At 47.1% G+C, this 21,204-nt stretch overlaps 1 protein-coding gene across 1 annotated transcript in view; it reads left to right on the forward strand.

Annotated features, from left to right (window-relative positions):
• Positions 1-365: 365 nt before the first annotated feature.
• The window catches only part of ANGPT4 (angiopoietin 4), a 36,057-nt gene continuing 15,218 nt past the window's right edge, over positions 366-21,204 (forward strand). Inside the window, exons 1-3 of the mRNA XM_020806700.3 lie at positions 366-1,026; positions 18,809-18,964; positions 20,320-20,441. Coding sequence (XP_020662359.3) covers positions 700-1,026; positions 18,809-18,964; positions 20,320-20,441 — 605 coding nt within the window. The 5' untranslated portion in view covers positions 366-699. The remainder of the gene's footprint in view (positions 1,027-18,808; positions 18,965-20,319; positions 20,442-21,204) is intronic.

Below are 21,204 nucleotides of genomic sequence, written 5' to 3' on the forward strand. Positions count from 1 at the left end.
CCTCGTATAAACACTGCAAAAGAGCTGCACTTGAACACGGGACCACCCTCTGTCCGATCAGCTTCGATTTGGATTCCTGCCCTATGAAGCGGCTGGACATGATGGGCTTCAAGGCCCCTTTTATGATTCTATGCAACTCTGCAGCAGAGCAATTGCTCCCAGGTTCCTCCAAGAGATGCTGGCTGGTGGATTCTGGGGTATTCCCCTCCCCCAAAAAAAGTAACTTCCCCTAATTCTATCTCAGATCTCTGATCGATGTTGAGAATGAGATTTGCCCTTAAGTTTACCGAGCTCCCTCAATCTGAGTCTGTGGATGTCAAACATCCCATGTGAAACTTGAGCCTTTGCAACAAGGGGGGGGGGCGGGCGGGAGGAAAACATTAAACTTCTGGATTCTTTTCTCTTCTGATTTCTTTTTCTTTTTCTTTTTGGACGGGGCAGGCCCATATTGTGGCTGGAGCCAGCAGAATGATAAAAGAAACGGCAGAGACCGCTTGGGGGTGGGCTGCTAGAAAGCCAGGAGGAGAGTAAAATGAAAGGAAGTCCTGCATTTACATGATTCTAGCATGTTTTGAAGCACGGAGAACAGCCGCGTTGCCTTCCAAGTGGCTTCTCAGCTTCACCCTGAGCATCTTCCCCGTGAATCAGGACCGGCCACCAGACCCACCAGAGCGTGGAGCCCTTCCGCCTTAGCTCACCATGCGGGAAGTCATCCCCCTCAAGCTTTTGGCCCTGGGCTCCTTGCTGGCCATCTTCTGGGCCGAGGGCAACCCACGCAGGGCCGCCGAGGGGGGTCCGCGCCGGCGGTCCCATCGAGTGCAACAGGGGCGCTGCAGCTACACCTTCGTCCTGCCCGAGGCTGACCCGCCGCCCTGCCAGCACCCTGGGGACACCTTCAACATCAACACTCTTCAGCGGGATTCCCCAGCCGGCCCTTCGTTGAGGATGGACGAGGAGGACCTCTCGATCCAACGCGTCCAGCAACTCGAAAGAGTCTTGGAGAACAACACCCAGTGGCTGCTGAAGGTAGGGGAAAAGGCAGAGAACCTCCCTTTGTCCGTAGCCACTAGAAGCGTTTGCCAAACTTGTTGGCTGATGGGTTTGGAGAGTGGGAGACTGTGGAAAAGAACTTTTTCAGGCTCTGGAAAAGGGTCTTTTTGTCAACTGAGGATGATGATCCTGGAGTCCGAGATACGTTGGTTGCCTGTTTTCTCAACAGGATTCCTCCATTTCTTGAGTAGATCTGAGCAGAGTTGTAGCATCCTTAACTTGGTTGCAACAACCATTCAAGCAGGAGATGCCTTCAAGCAGGAAGCTGTCCTCTCATAGAGCAGGGCAGAGGTTCCCCACCTTGGGGTCATCCAGGTATGGTTGGACGGCAACTCCCAGACCCCCCGGCTGGTAGTGAAGGCTTCTGGGAGTTGCTGTCGAAGAATACCTGGGTGACCCAAGGTGGGGAACCTCTGGTGTCGGGCATGGGGTCACCCCAGAGGTGAACAAGGAAGAACCTGTTGATCTTTCTTGAACTTCGGTTGCTACCTCCCTCCGAAGCCAGTTCTGTATGGTGTATGACTCATATCTTGTACCAGGATGAGATGAAAAACTAAATTTTATGGGGGCCAACTCCAAACTGGTTGCTAGAACCATTCAACGGAGCATGTACAGAATATCTTTCCCTCACAATGAGTTGTCCTTGACAGATTTTTGTTGTTGTTGTTGTTTAGAGCCTCACCTATCGTTTTATGGCTCTCGTTTGCTGTTCTGTAAAGCCAACCATGGGAAGCTGATTTACCTACAGACCCTTTTATCCATCTAGTCCAGGGTTGTGTCAAGTCAGACTGGCAGCGATGGCTTGTCTTAAATGTTTCAGGAAGGGGTCTACTCTTACAATTCTTGGAGAAGTTGAACATGACCCGAGGGTCTCCCGTCCAAGTTCTAACCAAGCCGCAATCCTGCTCCACTTCTGAAATCAGTCAAGAGGCCACCATCTTTTGCGGAGGCTCTGATAGCACACAGAGAGGGCACGTGTTGCTTGGGATTACTCTGCTGGCTGGGGGATTCTGAGATTTGTAGTCCCCCAACAGTAAAGGCTCCAAGCTGCAAGGGCGAGTTTGTACTCCCAGCAAATAGGGACTTCTTCCTTCCGGTTGCCATTAGCCCATCATTTGGGATACAAATTTGGCCGGAGGTCAGAGGATGTGGTTTCTCACTCTGTACTCAAAAGCTTGCTTTGTTTTCTTAGGCGCTTCTTGCTTCCGGGGCTCCAGTAAATTTAGGCCCATAGAGGATTTGATGGAGGCTCAGAGCCAGAACTGTATGTGTGCTTGTTTACAGGGGGGGGGGGGAGGAGCAGCTTCAGTGGGTGGGGGGGGGGCTGACTAGCCAAGGCAAGGCCAAAGAATGGAAACATCTATTGTCTAATAGCTTTATAGAATCGTAGAATAACTCAGTTGGAAGGGGCCTCTAAGGCCATCCCGTCCAACCCCCTGCTCAGGGCAGGAATCCAAATCAAAGCAGATCGGACAGAGGGCGGTCCAACGTTCTCTTGAATGTCTTCAGAGTTGGTGCTCTCCCCACTTTTTGAGGCCATGCGTTCCATTGTTGCGCTGCTCTAATAGTTAAGAAGTATTTCCTGATAGTCAGAGACCTTCGGGTAGTGTGGGCGGCATATAAGTTAAATAAATAAATAAATAAATAAATAAATAAATAAATAAATAAATAAATAAATAAATAAATAAATAAATAAATAAATAAATAAATAAATAAATAAATCTGTCTTCCTATAGCTTGAACCCATTATCACCTGTCCTGCATTCTGGGATGAAGGAGAACAGATCCTGACCCTCCTCTGCAGGGCAACCTTTCAAGTCTTTGTAAAGTGCTATCCTGTCTCTCTTCTGTCTCCTTTTCTCAAGGCTAAACAGGCCCCCAATTCTTTCAGCCTTTCCTCCTAAGGCTTGGTTTCCAGCCCCCTGATCCTCTTTGTCGCCCTCCTCTGAACTTGTCCCAAATCGTCAGCATCGTCCTTGAAGTGCAATGTCCAGAACTGGACACAGGACTCAAGGAGACGCCCAATCAGTCCCAAATAAAGGGGGACTAGCACCTTGCGGGATTTAGAGACTATACTTCTGTTCATGCAGCCTTAAAATAGCATCAGACTTTTTTGCATCCACATCTGCATCCACATCGTGCTTCCATCTGAATCAGGAGATGGCCAGACGATAAATGAAAGACCCTTCCCCCCCCCGCGTCCACCAAGTCCCCCCCCGGCCTCCCCGCCATCTGAACAAGGGCTGCCTGCGTCAGACCCACAAATAACTTGGCCTCTGATTGCCAAAGCCGAAAACGGTCCCAAAGCAGCTCGAGAACTGATTGTCGGGAGGGGGGGGGGCTGGTGGACTTGTTCTTCTTGTGAGAAGAAAAGAGGGGAATAGCAAGAGCAAACCTCACCAGCATCCTGTCTCATGTCAGCATCCTCTCCACGCAGACGGTTTCATAGGGTTGCCGGGACAGCTACCTTCCTTCCCTGAGATCAAGGGCCAAAACCTGAGATTTGGGGGTGGGTGGGGAGACCTTGATGCCCGGTAGGGGGACCTGCAACAAACAGTTGAGGAAATGGTGTGTGCGTGAGAAAGACATGCTGGAGAGAATTTGCAATGAATACGAAGACTAGCTTGTGAATTCTAGCTGCTAGAATGGACAAGTCCATCTTGATAGATCCCTTGTGTTGTGAACTGCCCAGGACAGTGCGTTGCACTAATGGGGCTGTGAACGAACGAACGAATGAACGAACGAATGAACGAACGAGTGAACGAATGAACTAAAAGAATGAGTGAATAAATGCAGCAACGCCAGAGCATTCAGGACAATGAAAAAGACCAAGGTGCTTCTGTGCATGTTTCAAGACATCACCATCATCATCATCATCTTAGAACAGCACAACTGGAAGGGACCCTGTGGATCATCCAGTCCAGCCCCCCGGGGGAGGATTTGAACTCCAGATGCCTAAGCCGCCGAGCCATCCAGCAGTTTCTAAGCCACGAGAAACAAGGGTGTGGTGGAACCTGGGAGGCCCGAGGGGGTGAGCGGCCCCCTTCCCCTTTTTCCCGATCATCCGTGCCCTCTGCAGAGGCCTTTCAGCGGTCAAAACAAATTCAGCTGGCTTCAGTTAAAGCTTCCCGGCTGGACCGATGACTGTTTTCGTGGGGATGGCATTTCAGGCTTTGTGAAAGAGCCGCCGTGATTCAGCCCCTTCCCCACCTCTCGCACAGCGCCTGATCTTCCCGCTGTTAATATGGCTTCCGTTTTGGCCCAGAGCTACGTAGCCGGGATCCTCAGCTCAAGGGCTATGTCCCTTTCCGAGAAGGGCAGCCGCAGCTTTGTGCCAAGGGAGAAAACATCTCTCTCCCGGGTCCCCAGGCGGAACGTCTCCTCGCTCTTCTGAGCTTTCCTCCTCTCCTGTGTGTGCACAGCTGCATCCGACACTGCTCCTGGGAAGCATTCCCGCTGACACAGCAAAACCCTGTAAGGTGACTTGTATTCTGAGCGATCTCTGGGCTGAAATCATAAAAAGTTGCTGCCTCATACCTTTCTCAGCGATTCTGACTTGTGCAAAATCCAGACTCATCCCCTTCACCCACATAAACCATGTCTCCTGGATGACAGATCCTGGATAACTGGAAGGGGCTGCATGCCAAGCCAGTGAGTCTGTACTAATGGCATGAAAGCAGGACTGTGTGAGGGTCCTGACCCCCCATGAATCTTCAAGATCCTGTAATCAGAAGAGTCTAAGCCTTCATTGAACTCATACCCCCAAGAATGCCAAACATCCCCCCCAAAAAACACACACAGATTTAAAAAAATGGATTTTGTAAATTTTGCAAAATGTTGCAAATAGCAGGAGGTTCGGATTACCTTGGGGTTTCTTCCAACACTAAGATTCTTCAAGAAAGTCTTAAGGCTGCATTCTTTCCTTGTTGGTGTAGAAATTTAAAGGGTTAGGATTTGCACTTGTAATTCGCAAAATAGCCGATTAGGTGACCAGCAATTTTGAGCCTATCCGCATGGATTTAGGCTGCCATCCCATAAACTTAAGTGTTATGTCTTATGTTACTAGGGGTGACAGTGACCTTAGGACTTCGGGGTCTCCCAAAGCTTCTCCCTCATTACCAGGTTTCCATGGCATAAACATCTTCAAAAGTGGTTGGCCATTGCCTAAAGGTGGATAAATTGCATCTGTGGTGAAACTACGAATCCCAGCATGCTTTACAGTTGACTAGACGGCAGGTGGGGGTTTAGGACGACTCGGTTAGCCAGATGAAAACTTCGTGGCAGGTTACACAGAATATAAGCGAACACCCGTAGGGTTCTGGCCACTCCCTGATGAAATTGTGCATTAAGGAAAATGCATATTTCCTGCTCTGGGGATATTTTCCCTCCGGGCATTAAAAATCTTTCGGTGCTATATGTATGGGGCACAGAAATGAAGCCCATATTGATCTCCTGATGGCCTTTTTAAAAACGCAAAGAAATTTGCAAAATAGGGATTGAGAGATTGAGGCAAGCTTATGTCTGAATAAACGGAGATAGTTGGTTTTACGGTAATTCTTTTTTAACCTCTCAAGATTGCTCGGCTTCTTACGCCAGGCAAACGATATCACCTGCTTTGGCCCAAGGAGGAGAAATTGTCACCAAACGTTGATCCCTAGGATTTTTTGACAGAAGTCAAATCGGTGAAAATGTAGTGTGTGAAAGGAGAATCAAACCCATTTTCCACATTTCAGCCCATTGGGATCAACCACGGCATCCACGGCGTTACGGAGGCAGGGGGCGTGAGGGACTCTGGCAGGCAACATTTGCCTTCTCCAAGAGCGGGAAGGTCTTGGTTTTTCTAAATCCCCACATCCCTGTGACACACACACACACCCCGGCTGCAATTTTGCTCTTCCAAGACAGAGCCTGTTTTTCATAAATCCAGCTGGAACCACTTAATGGGACCTGTTTGCTTTGGATTCGGGTCCTGAAAAAACAAGCAGGCCGCATGGCGAGTTGGAGGGAGGGAAGAAAGATATATATACATATATCTTTCTTCCCTCCTTGATTATGCAGAAAATGTTGGCCAGGCAGCTTCAGTTCAACATTCCTGGAGAGCCCAGTGCTGGTTGATTCAGGTAGATTGTTAGGAGAAAGAAGTTAAAAGAAGAGGGTGCCTCTGTGCATATACAGAGAGCTTCTTGCTCTATGCTGTCAAGCCGCAACTGACTAACAGCAGGGATGTTGGGAAGTCTCTGGGTCTGGGTTTGAATCTTTGGTCCCAAGGCCCACGCCCCAAGTGTGAGGGCCTATTAAAAAAAGCTTTTCTCCTATTAAAAAAATGAAGGGTGGGTTCGGAGGTGTGACTCACAGGAGCGAAAAAGGTCTGTTTGTCCCGGGTAAAGGGGTGTACAGAGGGTGGTCCGTGGGGCAACATGCAGGCCCTACTCCCTGAATGTGCTTCTCAACACAACGGGGTCTCCCACCTATCCTCCCCGATTTAAACATTTCTAAATACTTTGCTCAGAAAGTGCTCTCCTACAGCTGCCTAGAAGCTGCAAAGTGGAATTTTGCTGTACTCCTCTCAGCAGATCTGGCCCCACCCACGGAAAAAATCATTATATATATATATTTTGCAAAATAATGTTTCATCACTAGAGGGCATGATGTGGCCTTTTTCATTTTTAAAAGTTTTTCAAAGGAAAAATGTTTTGAGGGTGGGCGGCGTGCCCAAACTGGTGCGACATTTTAAGGTGCATAGATAGCCATGAGCGAACTCTTGAGCCACCGGGAGCTGGTTTCCAATTTAATTCTGCAGGCTACACATTGCCCCCAACCAGCAAGCTGGTGACTCAGTTACTGGCTCTGGAAGGATGGAAGGTGGAGTCCACCTCAAGCTGGCTACAGGATCAAACTCAGATCGTGAGCAGAGTCTGCACTGCAGTACTGCAGTTTTAGCCGCTGCATCTTTAACATTTATTTGACCATTTGTGTCCTTTGCTTCTTGGACAAACCCACCCGGGCCAGAATCCTATGGCTGATTTATGTGAAATTGCGTAAGTCATGGGGGCAAATTGCTGCTCATTGACGAAATGCCATTGCATGACTAGTCACATGTCCATTGCATAAATGAGTGTAAGACCTGAGTTGCAACCAGCACTACATCAATTAGTAGCAATTTGCCTCTGTAATTTACTGTATTTTTTGCACCATAAGACTCACTTTTTTCCCACAAAACAGGGGTGTGGAAAGTCTGTGCGTCTTATGGAGCTAAGAAAACAGATTATATTTTCCTGTTTTCTTCTCCTAAAAAATTGGTGCGTCTTATGGAAAGGTGCGTCTTATGGAGCGAAAAATACGGTATGTGGTTTAACTTACACTTACTGAAGTCCCACGCTTAATGGGATTCTGACCACACCAGCTACAGGATTAGCTTTGGATAGGCCTGATTAAATAAACAGGTGTAAATGACAGAGTCAGAGATGGAGGTGACTTCCTTCACCGCGCCTGGCTCCCTTTTTCTTCTGATCTTAGCTTCAATCCTCCTTGCAGGTACCTGGAGAGAAAGCTGGTTTCCTCAGCCGTTGTGTATTGTTGTGAACTGTTCTTGTTGCGACATAAAGTATTTTGGGGTGACTTGGTCTGGACTGAGCCATTAAGACCCATTAGCTTTACAAAAGACCTGCCGCAACGGATGGAGGAGAGAACTGCCAGAACTGGTTTGTTATGGCTCAGACAAAGGTGCCTGAATTTTGAGGTCTCCTTAGGAGTGTGGCTGGGGGTGGGTTGGGGAGGGACTTCAAAAGTGGCTGCAGGACTTTGGGTAGAAGTCTTTCCAGCTGTTTGGAAAGTCCCCCCCAGGAGGAAATGCACAATCTGCATCTGTACACACACACATACACACACAGAGAGAGAGAGAGATGGAGGAGGGAGCAAATGATGCTGGAATGAGTGTCAGGGTTGTTGGTTTTTTTTTTTTTTTTTTTTTTTGCAAGAACAGCCCGGATCCTCTGTCCTTGCTTGCTGAACTCTGGCCGGGGGGGGCCTGATCCTGCTCAAAGACAGGGTGATCTAGTGGTCTCCAATACTTCAAGAACTACAGTTCCTTCAAAGAGCTTGGAAACGTTGCTCGTATGAAACTACGGTTCTCAGAATCCTCCTGCTGGGGGATTCTGGGAACCGTAGTCCAAAAATGATAAGTGAAAACAGATTTTTTTAAAAAAAGTAAGGAGGAGGAACAACAACAACAACAACAACAACAACAACAACAAAAACGTGGTGGCACCTTAAAGACTAGCTGTCATATTTTTTTTAAGTGTGAGATTTCTGGGCCAGTCCATGAAAACTCACATTAAAAAAATATAACAGTTTGTCTTTCAGATGCCGCCACGCTTGTCTTTTTTTTTTTACTTTTTTTTTGTATTCCCCTATAAGGGTTGCACAGACTAACACGGCCACCCCTTCTACAACTGCAGTCCAAAAAGTAACTTTTCCAAGCCCTATTCCCTCCGCCTTCGTTGTGGCTGCGATGATACAGAAGCCCCACAAAATCTCTCCTCCCTGCTGACTTCATAGAGGCGAGCTTCAATACCCTTCAGTGTTGAACCCAAGAGGAGGAAAAAATAATGATCCTATTTTTCCTGCAAAGCCTGCTGTCTCTTCTCTGCCCTCTTTTCCTTGGAACTGACACGGGTCTCCCTCTCTCTCCCCTTCTATTTCTCTGCCTGCTCTTCGGTGATGTGCTAAACTGCCATGATGGCATCCAGAGAGGTACTGTTTTGGACTACAGACCCCATCATCCCCTAGCCAACCCAGCCCCAGGAACTGCATTCCAAAAATGCAACTTTCCCAAACCGTCCCTCCACGGGCAAAGGCCGAGTGACCCTTTTTATTTCTGGGTTGCTTCTCAAGAACACAGCGAACATGGATCTGGCCCGCTTTTTCCAAAATAGAAGAGAGAGAGGGAATGACTCGTCCTGACCCCATCCTGTCCTCTCCCTGTTGGCACTCTGGAAGTCTTGGAGTTTGTTATTCTTCCTGTATCTGAAATTAAAGCAAGAAGCCGGAGAGTTCTTTGTTGAAGCCTTTTTGATTTTCTCATCGGGGGCGAAATTAATTTTAGAGCAAAGGCACCATGGCAGGGAGCCAGAGTGGGGAACAAACAGAGAGAACGGGGCAGGGGTGGGGAGCACTGAAGGTCCGTGCGATGCCCGACTCGGGCAGTTAAAAAACGATGATTAATGGGTACCCGTCAAGAGGCTGGAAAGGGAGAGAATGAGCAAGCTGTTCCTCCTGCCCTGTTCCTCCAAAGAGAGTGTGTGTGTGTGTGTGTGTGAGAGAGAGGGAGAGAGAGAGAGATTCTGTGGAACGACCATCAGGCTTGACAGGAGATGGGAAACAGCCCGACCCAAATCCCAGGGAATTAATAATATTGGATCGGGTCCAGTTTTAGGCGCATGCCGTTGAACTGATGGAAGCAGCCCTCCGCCTTCCCACATCTTCTCCAGCCCCTCTGAAAAGGCTACAGGCACGGATGAAAGAGGAAAACATGGCAGAGATTTGAATTTGCGGTTCAGTTCCTCTAGCTGTGCACGGGGGGTGGGGGGTGGTGATTCACAGAGCAGAATAGCTTCAAGTTCCCCAGATTAGTCCACTCCTTTTCCTCGTCCACGGGAGCTTACCGTCTCAATAACTCCCTCGGAGGCATTCGTCGGAGAAAGAATAAAATATGTGCGTCGACTTGCAATGAACGGATCCACCGACTGAACCAACACAGCCGACTGGTTTCAGCAAGAGGCCTCACCAGGTTGAACAGACTGCAGAGAGGGGGGGAAAACAGAACAGAGAAGTAGGGCTCTCTTTGAATCAGAGGCAGAGAAGGAACTATTGGTTAGTGCCGTTAGTGACCGACAGTCACCCTGGCCGAGAAAAGTTCTCTCCCAGCCATACCTACTAAAGGTGGCATGCGGGGTTGTAAAAACTCCAGAAAAATCCACCCAAAACCTGGTCTAGAAAACTGTCACAAGCAGATCCCTAGGAGATCCCATCTTGGCAAGCTGTCGTCTCCAGCAAGTGACTTTTCTATGGAAGCTTTTTCCCCACTGAGAAGATTCTATTTCAATCGGCACTTTTTCATTGCGCGGCCCATGAGATGCGGTGTAGTCCTGTCTGCTTGACAAGAAGGGGCTGCTGATTTCCACATTGTTTGTTCGTTTGTTCATTAAAGGATGGTTTGCTTGTTATGGAGGCAGCCTTTTTTTTTCCAGCCAAGGCGTTCTAGACAAAGACTTGAACGAATGAAGAAGGAAGTGAAACCAATTCACATGGCAAGCGGAAACCGCAAGAACAGCGTGAAAGTCGCCTGGAGCAGCAAGGAAACGATTTCGAAAAGCGCTCAAGGGTTGACTGCCTGGTATGGTGGAAATTAATGCACGATGGGAAAAGACAGAGGAGATGCTGACTTACATAAAATTGCATGTGCTAATCTGTACACCCAGAGCTCAGATTAGAAAAGATGTTTATAATTTCCACAGTGTTGCAGGCATAGAAAGCATCTCATTTGAGCTGAGAAGACAGTGAGTGTCCAGGTACCGCTCGCACTAGATGATGGACAACATCTAGGTCCCTGAGCTCCCTCCAGAGGAGTTCTTTATCTTTACACCAAATGTAGGATGCAGTCAAACTGGTCTCGGTTGGAGACAGGCTGGTTTGCTCTTTTTTTCCCAGTGATCACACAGCATGAATGCATGCAATTACGCACCACCTTGCCCTGATCCATGCCTACCTGCATCTTTTTTGGGGGGGTCCCTGTCAGGTCTATACTGTTTGGAGGAGTGAGGGTGTGGGTGGCATCACACCATCTTGGTTCGATTCCAGCATGTGCGATAGCTGGAATCAAACCAAAGCGTCTGGGTGGCTGGCCCCTTGGCGAAGTCACCGAATGGTCATGAGAAATCGGATGCTTCCTAGAAGGGAGGGGAGAGGAGGTTTTCCATTTCTTTTAAATTGTCACTAATGCCTCTGTTCTACTTTGTTTCCATTGTGCTGTGTCCGCAAAAAATTAAAAGAAAGGCAAAACTTCCTCTCCTTTCTGCTCCACAGAGGAGTGGCAAGGAAGTTTCCCATGTCTCAAGAGCATTAAGCAGATTAGTCCAAGTATAGAGGAGGAAACAGAGAGCGGCAAATTTTGTTGTTGTTGATTTTTTCCCCCTTTCCCTTTAAAGTGAAAGAAGGTTGGTCTAGACCGGTGGTTCCTAACTTTGGGTCCCCAGAAGCCTTCACCACCACCTGTGCTGGCTAGGATTTCTGTAGTCCAAGAACATCTGGGGACCCAATGTTGGGAACTGCTGTCCAATTACAAATCCAGGCCAGGTTAATTAGGCTGGCCAGTATCTCTTGTGTTGAACAGATAAATAGACAACTGTCCTTTGTCAAAGATGACCTACGGCCACCATGGCATTCAGTAGCAGGCTGCATTTAAGGTATGGGAGAAACCTCCAGCCCCTTGGTCTCATCTGCTGAGAGGTCCCCCCCATCAAGAGTAGAACCACTAGCTGGGCATGTTCATGGTGTGCTTCAACTGGGTTTGGTTCAGCTGTGCTGGCTCCCCGTGCATTCCAGCCTCACCCCCTCACTTCTCCAAGGATCCCATGGATGCCAACCAAGAGGGGCGCCTGCTCTCCTCTCCATCCACAAGCCACCGATGCCTGTGAGAGAGTTTTAATCAAGACTTGGCAAAGAGATGCCACCGCCACTGCCTTTTATAAAACCAGGCTGCTGAAACATCCTGAACCCCCACCCCCAATCAGTGTGGCTGTTGGTCTTCAACCGGCGGGCCCTGTTGGTTAAGGGATTCTAGGGTTGTAGCCCCTAAACTCTTACAGAACTCGTGTTGCAAATTAAAATAAGCCGGGGGTGTGTGTGAAGGTTGGGCCAGTGTTTCTCTGACCCATCCTTCTTTTGACTCCTCCCCACAGGTTGGCACGGCTCGCTTCCCTTCTGCATCTCCCGAACAAACAGAAAGGGCTGGTATTCTTATAACCATGGTTGACATTTGGGCACCAAGAATTCGTTTCAAATTTGCCCACCGTCCCCTTTATAAAAATCTGCTGTTTGGAAAGTCTGTTCCCTTTCATCCTTCTGTCTCCACCCCAAAGAAAGCAAAGGTCAGAGTCTCATTCATTCAGATCTTCCCCATTTCCTGTACTAATCCATGGGCTTTCACAAAGGCTTGGATTCCTTAATGAAACTTTGGGGTTGTTGTTTTTTCCCCTCCAGGGAGAATCTCATCCTACTGGGTTTAGCAAGACCAAAGTTTCTGCATGAGCCAAAAAAAAGCTCAGGCATGGCCTGCCGTTTATGTCAGGGGCTGTTTCTTGGCTGTATCCTCTCCTAAGATGTGTCTCGCTGTTTGAAAACCTGTGAATCTGGATCCGGTGGTTATTAACAGATATTCACCTTTGCTGCTGGTTTTGCCGTGTCACACTTTTATAGGTGGTTAAAAGCAGTGGAAAAATTGATCCATGCCTCTCAGGTGGTCGGTCCTGGCGATGAATTCATTGAAGCCCCAAACCCTAAGAAAGATCACGGCCGAGCTGTTTTTCGGGGGCTGGTCTCATTGGACCACATCAAACCAAGTAGTGATTGCAAATGATGCCACCTTTGAACCAAGTTCAAAGCCCTGCTTTGTTGGGAAGGTTTCAGGATAGCCAGAACGGGAAAACAGACCTTTTTTAAAAAGCATACACTTGGGCACAACAATGTGCCGTTGGAATTGTGTTACCTGACACTGCCTGTTGTTCAGGTTCTTAATACAAAGCTATCCATATATCTTTTTTTTCTATTTTTTTCAGCTGCATTTGAATCCGTTTCCAATCTCACAAGGTGTTTTTTTTTTTTCCTTACTGCACATTTTGTACTCACGGGGGTGCTAAAAACGTACACACATAAACACACCCTGCAATTGTCATTGTAGTCCAATGCATGTGTTCTTCTGATCACAAATAGAACTAACGCTATGGAATTGCAAGTGGGTACAGTAGGGCGCCTGTATGCACGCGATCACTATCTGCTGATTCCCTTATCCATGGTCTGAAAATATTAAAAATATTAAAAGAAAAATCCTAGAAATATGTTTCTAAAGATGAAGTTACTAGAAATGGCCACTAGAGGGAGAAAGAGACTATGCTATGTGTGTGTGTGTATATATATATATATATATATATATATATATAGCAAATACTATATATATATATATATATATAGCAAATACTATATATATATATATATATATATATATATATATATATATATATATATATATATATACACATACACATATATATACATATATATACACATATATATATACATATATATATATATATACAGATATATACATATATATATATATATATATATATACACATATATATACATACATACATAATATAGTATTTGCTATTAAAATAGCATTTGCATTAATACATGTTTTTCATCATCCATGGGAACTGATTCCCCATGGATATTGGAGTCCTACTGTACTAGCCTTCAAATATTGGAATATGTCAGAAAATATAGTAGACCTTAGCATTTTTATTGTTGTTGCTTAGACGTTAAGTTGTGTTCGACTCTTCGTGACCCAATGGACGAGAGGACGCCAGGCCCTCCTGTCTTCCACTGCCTCCCAGAGTTGGGTCAAATGCACGTTGGTTGCTTCGATGACCCTGTCCATCCATCTCGTCCTCGGTCGTCCCCTTCTCCTCTTGCCTTTACACTTTCCCAACATCAGGGTCTTTTCCAGGGAGTCTTCTCTTCTCATGAGATGGCCAAAGGATTGGAGCCTCCGCTTCAGGATCTGTCCTTCCAGTGAGCACTCTGGGTTGAGGTTTCCTTCAGAACGGATAGGTTTGTTCTCCTTGCAGTCTAGGGGACTCTCAAGAGTCTCCTCCAGCACAACAATTGAAAGGCATCAATTCTTCGGCAGTCAGCCTTCTTTATGGTCCAGCTCCCACTTCCATACATCGTGACTGGAAAAACCATAGCTTTGAATATGCAGACTTTTGTCGGCAAGGTGATGTCTCTGCTTTTTAAGATGCTATCAGGGTTTGTCATTGCTTTCCTCCCAAGAAGCAGGCGTCTTTTAATTTCGTGGCTGCTGTCCCCATGTGCAGTGATCATGGAGCCCAGGAAAGTAAAATCTGTCACTGCCTCCAGTGGTCTTGTGCTTAGACCTTAGCATATCTAAGCACAAAGAACTGAAGAGGGGAGTGGATATACCATGAATGTGGCTACAAATGGGGTGGATCAGGAACCTGAATACGGTTAAGCTGCTGATCCTAGACTCATAGAAGCCTAGGGCTGTTCATCACGTCTATCTCTGGCAAAGGAGTTCCCTACCTAATGACCTCCAGAACACTGTTAATTGCATCCAGCTATATTTAGCTATAGAACCCTCCCTCTTCCAGCCACTTCATACATCTGGAAGCTAGATGCCATTTGGATGCCGGACTAATTTCTCCACCATCATCCCTGACACCCGTTTCTCCCTTACTGGACACAGCCCTTCTGCCATCAGGTCATGCACTTGCCGTAACAAATGACGTAAGATAGTTCGCATCCTTAAAAGACAATATTTAGAAGCTCAAAACACAAATACTAAATGGGATTTAAATACTCCAATACTGGAATGGATACCACACTAAAAGGATGACAAGCAAAAGCACCTTCAAAAGCGGCAAAGCATCCATTTAAAAGCTCCGCTCAAGCAGCCAGTCCCACAGGGGAAGCTGGCCTGAAGACCAAGGTCCTCTCCTGCTTGTGGAAGGGCAGCAAAGAGGGGGTCAGCCGGGCCCAATGACATTCAGTCATGTTGAAGGTGTTCGTACTAAAAAACGGCACATCGCGGGGGCTCTGTCTTATTCGTTCTAATCAGCTGGAACATCCTGCTTTCGCCACCCTAGGGCTGCAGGAAATGTTCAAGTTTCGCTACCTGTCATTGCTGAGTAGAGCATCAGTTTTCATAACTGAAATGGCCGGCTGCTGCTGATGCCAGTGGTGGTGAACGTTGGATATCCCACAACATTTCTCAGCGCTGGTTTCCCTACCCAGACTTCTGCCTGATTTGTTCTCCTGAGCTCACAAACTGGTTTGTTTTCCTAAGCAAACCCTTTTGCCCACAAACTTGGGAAGATTTATGATGTGACAGTTGAGGGCAATTTCCCGTGAGCTGAGTGGCTTTGTGAAATGCTCTCGGGAGACTTTCTTCTGCACAGAGCCCCCGTTCTACAAACAGCTCTTCCATGGTCACACAAATGGGGGTGGGGGAGGCGGGCAGGGGAAAATATATGAGGTGTGTGCACACGAACTTGTTCCCACTTCTCCAGCCATGTTTTCTTGAGCCCACCTTCCCAATGGCTTGCCACCAGCAAACTCTCAGCCCTAACTTTCAACATTACTCTCAAAACCTTAGCAAAAACAACCCACATATACATAGACACAGAGGGACAGCCTGGGAGGCTTAAAAGCCCAGAGCGATGTTGAGTTGAATGCTTCAGGAGAAGGGCCTCCATGTTCTAAAGCACGATGTGTTGCTGCTGTTGTGTGCCATTGAGTTGCCTCTGAGTTATGGCGATGTTATGAATGGGTGATCTCCTCAATAGCCTGGCTCGGCAACTGCAGACTCAAGCCTGTGGCATCATTTAGGAAGTTAGTCTATCTCATATTCGGCCTTCCTCTTTTCCTGCTGCCTTCCACCTTTCCCAGCGTCGTCGTCTTGTCCAGAGAAGCCTGCCTTCTCATGAGATGCCCGCAGGAGGAAAGCCTCAATTTTGCCATTTTTTGCCTCCAGAGACAGAGTTCAGGCTTGATTTCATCTAGGACCCACTTGTTTGTCTTTCTGGCAGTCCAGGGCATCCTCAAAGCTCTCCTCCAGCACCACATTTCACATGAATCAATTCCCCCCCGCCCCCCTGGTCAACTGGCCAGCTTTCACACTCATATGCAGTGATCAGAAAAACATTTCATTACTCGTCCTAGTCTCCTTTTGCATTGACAATTGAACCGACATTGTTTTCCGTGGTGCAAGGGCCGAAGACTCCCGTTGGCTTCATATCCCACTTGTAGGCTTGGAATTGCATTTCAAGGAACTGGTTCCCAGTCCTTTGGGAGCATCTCCTTAAAGTCTGGCTCTGGAAGCAGCTCTCTTCTCATTCCCCCCCCCCCCGCGCTTCTGGGCTGACATGTCACAGGATGAGAATGTTTTGCTGATGTTTTTCCCCTGGGGGCCCGAACGACATGTCCTGCTGAAGTCCTTCTCTTTTTCCTCCATCCCCCAGAAATCTTTCCAACAATTGGGCACCTGGAATGGATCACATTATTGGATCATCTGATTCACAACAATATTCCCTAAAAATAGATGGATTTGAGGAAATGCATCTCCCTCGTGGGCCGAGGCAGAGGAAGCGACATGGGGCTTTAATCTGTGTCCTCAACATGAAGCCTCTTTCTTTCTTTCCATATATATTTTTTTTGCAAAGCGTCCAGTGTTGCAGGCACCCTCGTGGAGAGTGTGTCTTCCTTGCTCACAGCTGGATCATGTCCAGGTCTGCGATAGACCTTCGCGTTGTGGAGGCAGGTTTCTTTACAACTGACATGACAGAGGCTGTGAGACTATTTATTGTATATCTGCATTATTCATCTCTTCATATCGAGTATTTGCATCTGGTTTTCTAGCCTCAGCTTTGAAAGTGGTTCACAACAGTGGCGATACACATATACAAACACACTGAAATTCATCGGCCCAAATTCCGATGTTGTGTTGTTACACTGGGGGGGACGGGGACATGGCACAACGCACAAATCCCACTTGCATTCCCAGTAGTGCCAAGGACCCGCCTGACTGGCATGAAAGAGGGAATCCAAGAAGGGACTCAGTGGCCAAAATCCTGTTGCTTGTTGGAGTAAATCACACTAGAGTAGGCCCATTGAAGTGTTGTGACTTTGGTGAGTCAGCTCCTCCATAAGCTTCATTGATTCCAGTGAGCCTACTCTGTGGCTTACTTAATGAGGCAAGCCACCTGGCATCCTTTTTAGGAGAAAGGCAGGATAGAAATATTTTTGATAGATAGATGGACGGGCAGACGGATGGACAGAGAGAGAGAGAGAGAGACAGAGACAGATGGATGGATGGATGGATGGATGGATGGATGGATGGATGGATGGATGGGAGGGAGGGAGGGAGGGAGGGAGGGAGGGAGGGAGGGAGGGAGGGAGGGAGGAAGGAAGGAAGGAAGGAAGGAAGGAAGGAAGGAAGGAAGGAAGGAAGGAAGGAAGGAAGGAAGGAAGGAAGGAAGGAAGGAAGGAAGGAAGGAAGAGATGAGAGAAAGAGGGAGGAAGGAATTGATGATGGATGGATGGATGGATGGATGGATGGATGGATGGATGGATGGAGGGAGGGAGGGAGGGAGGGAGGGAGGGAGGAAGGAAGGAAGGAAGGAAGGAAGGAAGGAAGGAAGGAAGGAAGGAAGGAAGGAAGGAAGGAAGAGATGAGAGAAAGAGGGAGGAAGGAATTGATGATGGATGGATGGATGGATGGATGGATGGATGGATGGATGGATGGATGGATGGATGGATGGATGGATGGATGGATAGATAGATAGATAGATAGATAGATAGATAGATAGATAGATAGATAGATAGATAGATAGATAGATAGATAGATAGATAGATAGATAGATATAGATAGATAGATAGATAGATAGATAGATAGATAGATAGATAGATAGATAGATAGATAGATAGATAGATAGATAGATAGATAGATAGATAGATAGATAGATAGATAGATAGATAGATACTGTAACTATTCAGAACATCCCTTATCTTGCCTGATTTCAGAATCTGAATAGGGTCAGCTTCTGATAACTAGGGAAACACCAAGGATTTCCAGGCAGGGCTAATGAACGCATGGTGCCCGAAACCTGGGAGAACCAAGTGTGCCAGTCAGGGTTGGCAACACTGGTCCAGATAGACCAAAGGTTTCGTCCAGTAAGAACGAATGAACTCTTGGTTCCTGTGGATGCATGAATCTGTCCCTCTTCCTCAAAAGGAGCTTTCGAAGCAGAGCCAAGGGGTTGTTTTCCTTCCTTCGGTTCGTTGGGACGACCTGCCGGGAAAACGAACGTCTAAATTTGCTCGGAGTTCCAGCAATTGGTCAATCAAGCAATCCTTTCCCACAGTTTCCACGAGTCTGTTGATGTGTTTCTGGCCAGATGGAAGGCAGGGACGGGAGGGAAATTTAGGAAACAAGAGGAAATTCAAGGACATAATAAGTACGGTATCTAACATATGTCTCAGCCAACATTTCTCAGGGAAATTAATTTTTCCAAAGGGACATATCTTTTTTCCTCCCCGGGAGGAAAGGATCCAGGTTGCAGACAGCACGTCTTGGCCACTGGAAGCGGGGAACTTTTGCTTGACCACAAGACGTGTCCAGGACTATCATCTGGGTCAAATTGCCCTGAGTCAGATTCCTTAGGAACTTTGTCCGATGCTTGGCATCAGTTTCAGGGGAGAGAGCATCCGAGGTATGCCTCCAGAGACTCAAGCTCAACCATCATTCATCGGAGGAGGACCTTTGTGTTTCAGGACATGGAAAAGCAAAGGTTCTCCTCGTGAGATGCATGGGAGGGAGGTTGGAGGTCAAGCGAGAGCTGGCTCTGAGGAGGAGAAATCTCAAAACATCCTCCTACCATGTCTGGTTCTTTTTCCTCTTTAGCTGGAGAGCTACATCCAGATGAACATGAAGTCCGAGATGGTGCAGCTCCAGCAGAATGTGGTGCAGAACCAAACAGCCACCATGTTGGAAATTGGCACAAGCCTCTTGAACCAAACAGCTGAGCAGACCAGGAAGCTGACGAATGTGGAGGCTCAGGTAGAGTCTTTGGGGTGATGGAGAACCAGGCACAAATGTACCAAGAGATAATACATTTAGGGCTGGAGGAGATCAGGAGAGGTTGTGCTAGCCAGAACAGATGGCATGTATTAGGATCTCCTCCACTGGCTGGCTTTTATCTCCTGTCTTCGAATGTTCTTTAAAAAAAAAAAAGCCAGCCAAAAGCTAACTTTCTCTGTTGGTGCACAAGACTTTCGAATACAATGCATGTCTTTCGCAGCACCTTCTGTGAAATGTCCTACCCTGTTTTCCCCAAAATAAGACCTAACCTGAAAATAAGCCCTAGTATGATTGTTCAGGATGCTCGTCATATAAGCCCTACCCCAAAAATAAGCCAGAGTTAAGTGAAACCCCACCCTCCACCCTTGTGCAGCAACCAGAAGTTGACATTATTGTATTTGAATAAATGTAGTTGGTTGTACATTTTTAAAAATCCCCTAAAAACAAGCCCCAATGCATTTTGGGGATCAAAATTTAATATAAGACCTCGTCTTATTTTCGGGAAAACACGGTAAGAAGGTACTGGTGATGTGCCTGGTCACCTATCAGTCACATGAACAGTACATTGTTTATTAGCTGTGAGTCTCTTCCACAATTGACATGATTTTACTTGCTCTGGAGTAAAAGCATAATAAGAATCTGGTCAATGTATGTTTATTAAGCAACATTAAATCGATGGATGGATGGATCAGTGGGTTGTTTGGGCGGGAGGGCAGGTGGGTTGGTCGGTTGGTTGGTTGGTTGGTGGGTGGGTGGGAGGGTTGGTGGGTGGGTGGGAGGGTTGGTTGGTTGATGCATTTACATCCTGCCTTTCATCCAATGAGCTCAAGGCAGGATAAATTGTTCTTTTCCCTAGTTCAACCTTACAATCGATTTTGTACAAGAATACTGGGTCTCTCTGGAACCCTAGTCTAACGCTGTCACCAATACAATGCACTGGCTGTCTTGCACAAGAAGAGAAACCTGCCTGAAGACCCCCCCCCCCCCGCGCCTTCCTTCCTAAAGTGTGGGGAAGGGTAGCAGCACTCTGCCTACAATTTATGGCTTATTCTTCTTCCAGTGCTGGTGGTGGAGGAGATGCTGACAGAGTTGCCAGTTAACCAGTCCTGGGATTGCTCTCTCAGCTGTTACAATTTACTCAGCTGTATAAATTCTTGCCTTGCTCCTTTCTACAGTACTGATTCGGATAAATACTTATTGCTGTGTGCAAAACTGCATTTAACAATTCCTTCAGGTTTAGCTCAAACCTGTCAGGTGGGGTGACGCTGCGAGGAGATCCCAGCTGAGATTTTTTTTTAGCTCTCACCACAGATTTCATTCTGCGCCGCGCACAGGTGTTCAACCAGACCTCCCGCATTGAGAGCCAGCTCCTGGAGAACTCTCTGTCCACACACAAGTTGGAGAAACAGCTGCTGATGCAGACCAATGAGATCCACAAGCTGCAGAACCGAAACAGGTAGGCTGTTCTATGGGCCTGAGAGGGCCTCCAGGGCATTGCCACAGCATCGTGGTATCCTGGCATTTGCCGTTCTAAAATAACTTTGAGTTCTCATGTGCTGTAATTCAGAGAGAGGGCCTAGTGGAGAATTCGGAGTCCCCCCTCCCCCCCCCAAAAAAACCCACACCATGGGTCATCGAGTGGCATCAACCTGCTAGCTGCATTGATTCATATATAGTCTTCTTTCCATGTCGTTCTGAAGACGGAGTGGGGATTTGAATTCGGGACTCCAGTCCAATACTCTAACCACGACACCACTGCCTGTCCTACCTCCATCTAAGTGGTAGATGGAAGGAGAGCTGGATTCCAGCCAGATTGCTTTCTCTCGTGATAGGAAACATCTGCCTGGCTTCAGAGCTTGAAAAAGTTATGTTTTTGGATATAACCTCCCAGAATTCCTTATCTAGTCCGTGGTCATGATTTTTGGGGGGAATTCTCCTCCAAAAAAAAATGTTTCCCAGTTTATAAAAGTAGGCATTGCAGAGTTTTGGATTTCTGGTTAAAGTTTATTTGGGGTACACAATAGAAGTGCAGAGATTCACAGAGGAGAATAGTGACCCAGATAGTCCATCCTTTTCTCATGAAATGGCGCTTAAGGTCTCAATACCTGTCTCTGAGACATTTGTAGGAGAAAGAATACAAAAGTTTCATTACTTACAGTTGTGAACAGAGCAACAGCAAACAAAGAACTAAGCAGACGGACTGCCAGCAGACTAAAGAG

The sequence above is a fragment of the Pogona vitticeps genome, chromosome 4 (genome assembly GCF_051106095.1).
Source record: "Pogona vitticeps strain Pit_001003342236 chromosome 4, PviZW2.1, whole genome shotgun sequence".
Taxonomy (NCBI): domain Eukaryota; kingdom Metazoa; phylum Chordata; class Lepidosauria; order Squamata; family Agamidae; genus Pogona; species Pogona vitticeps.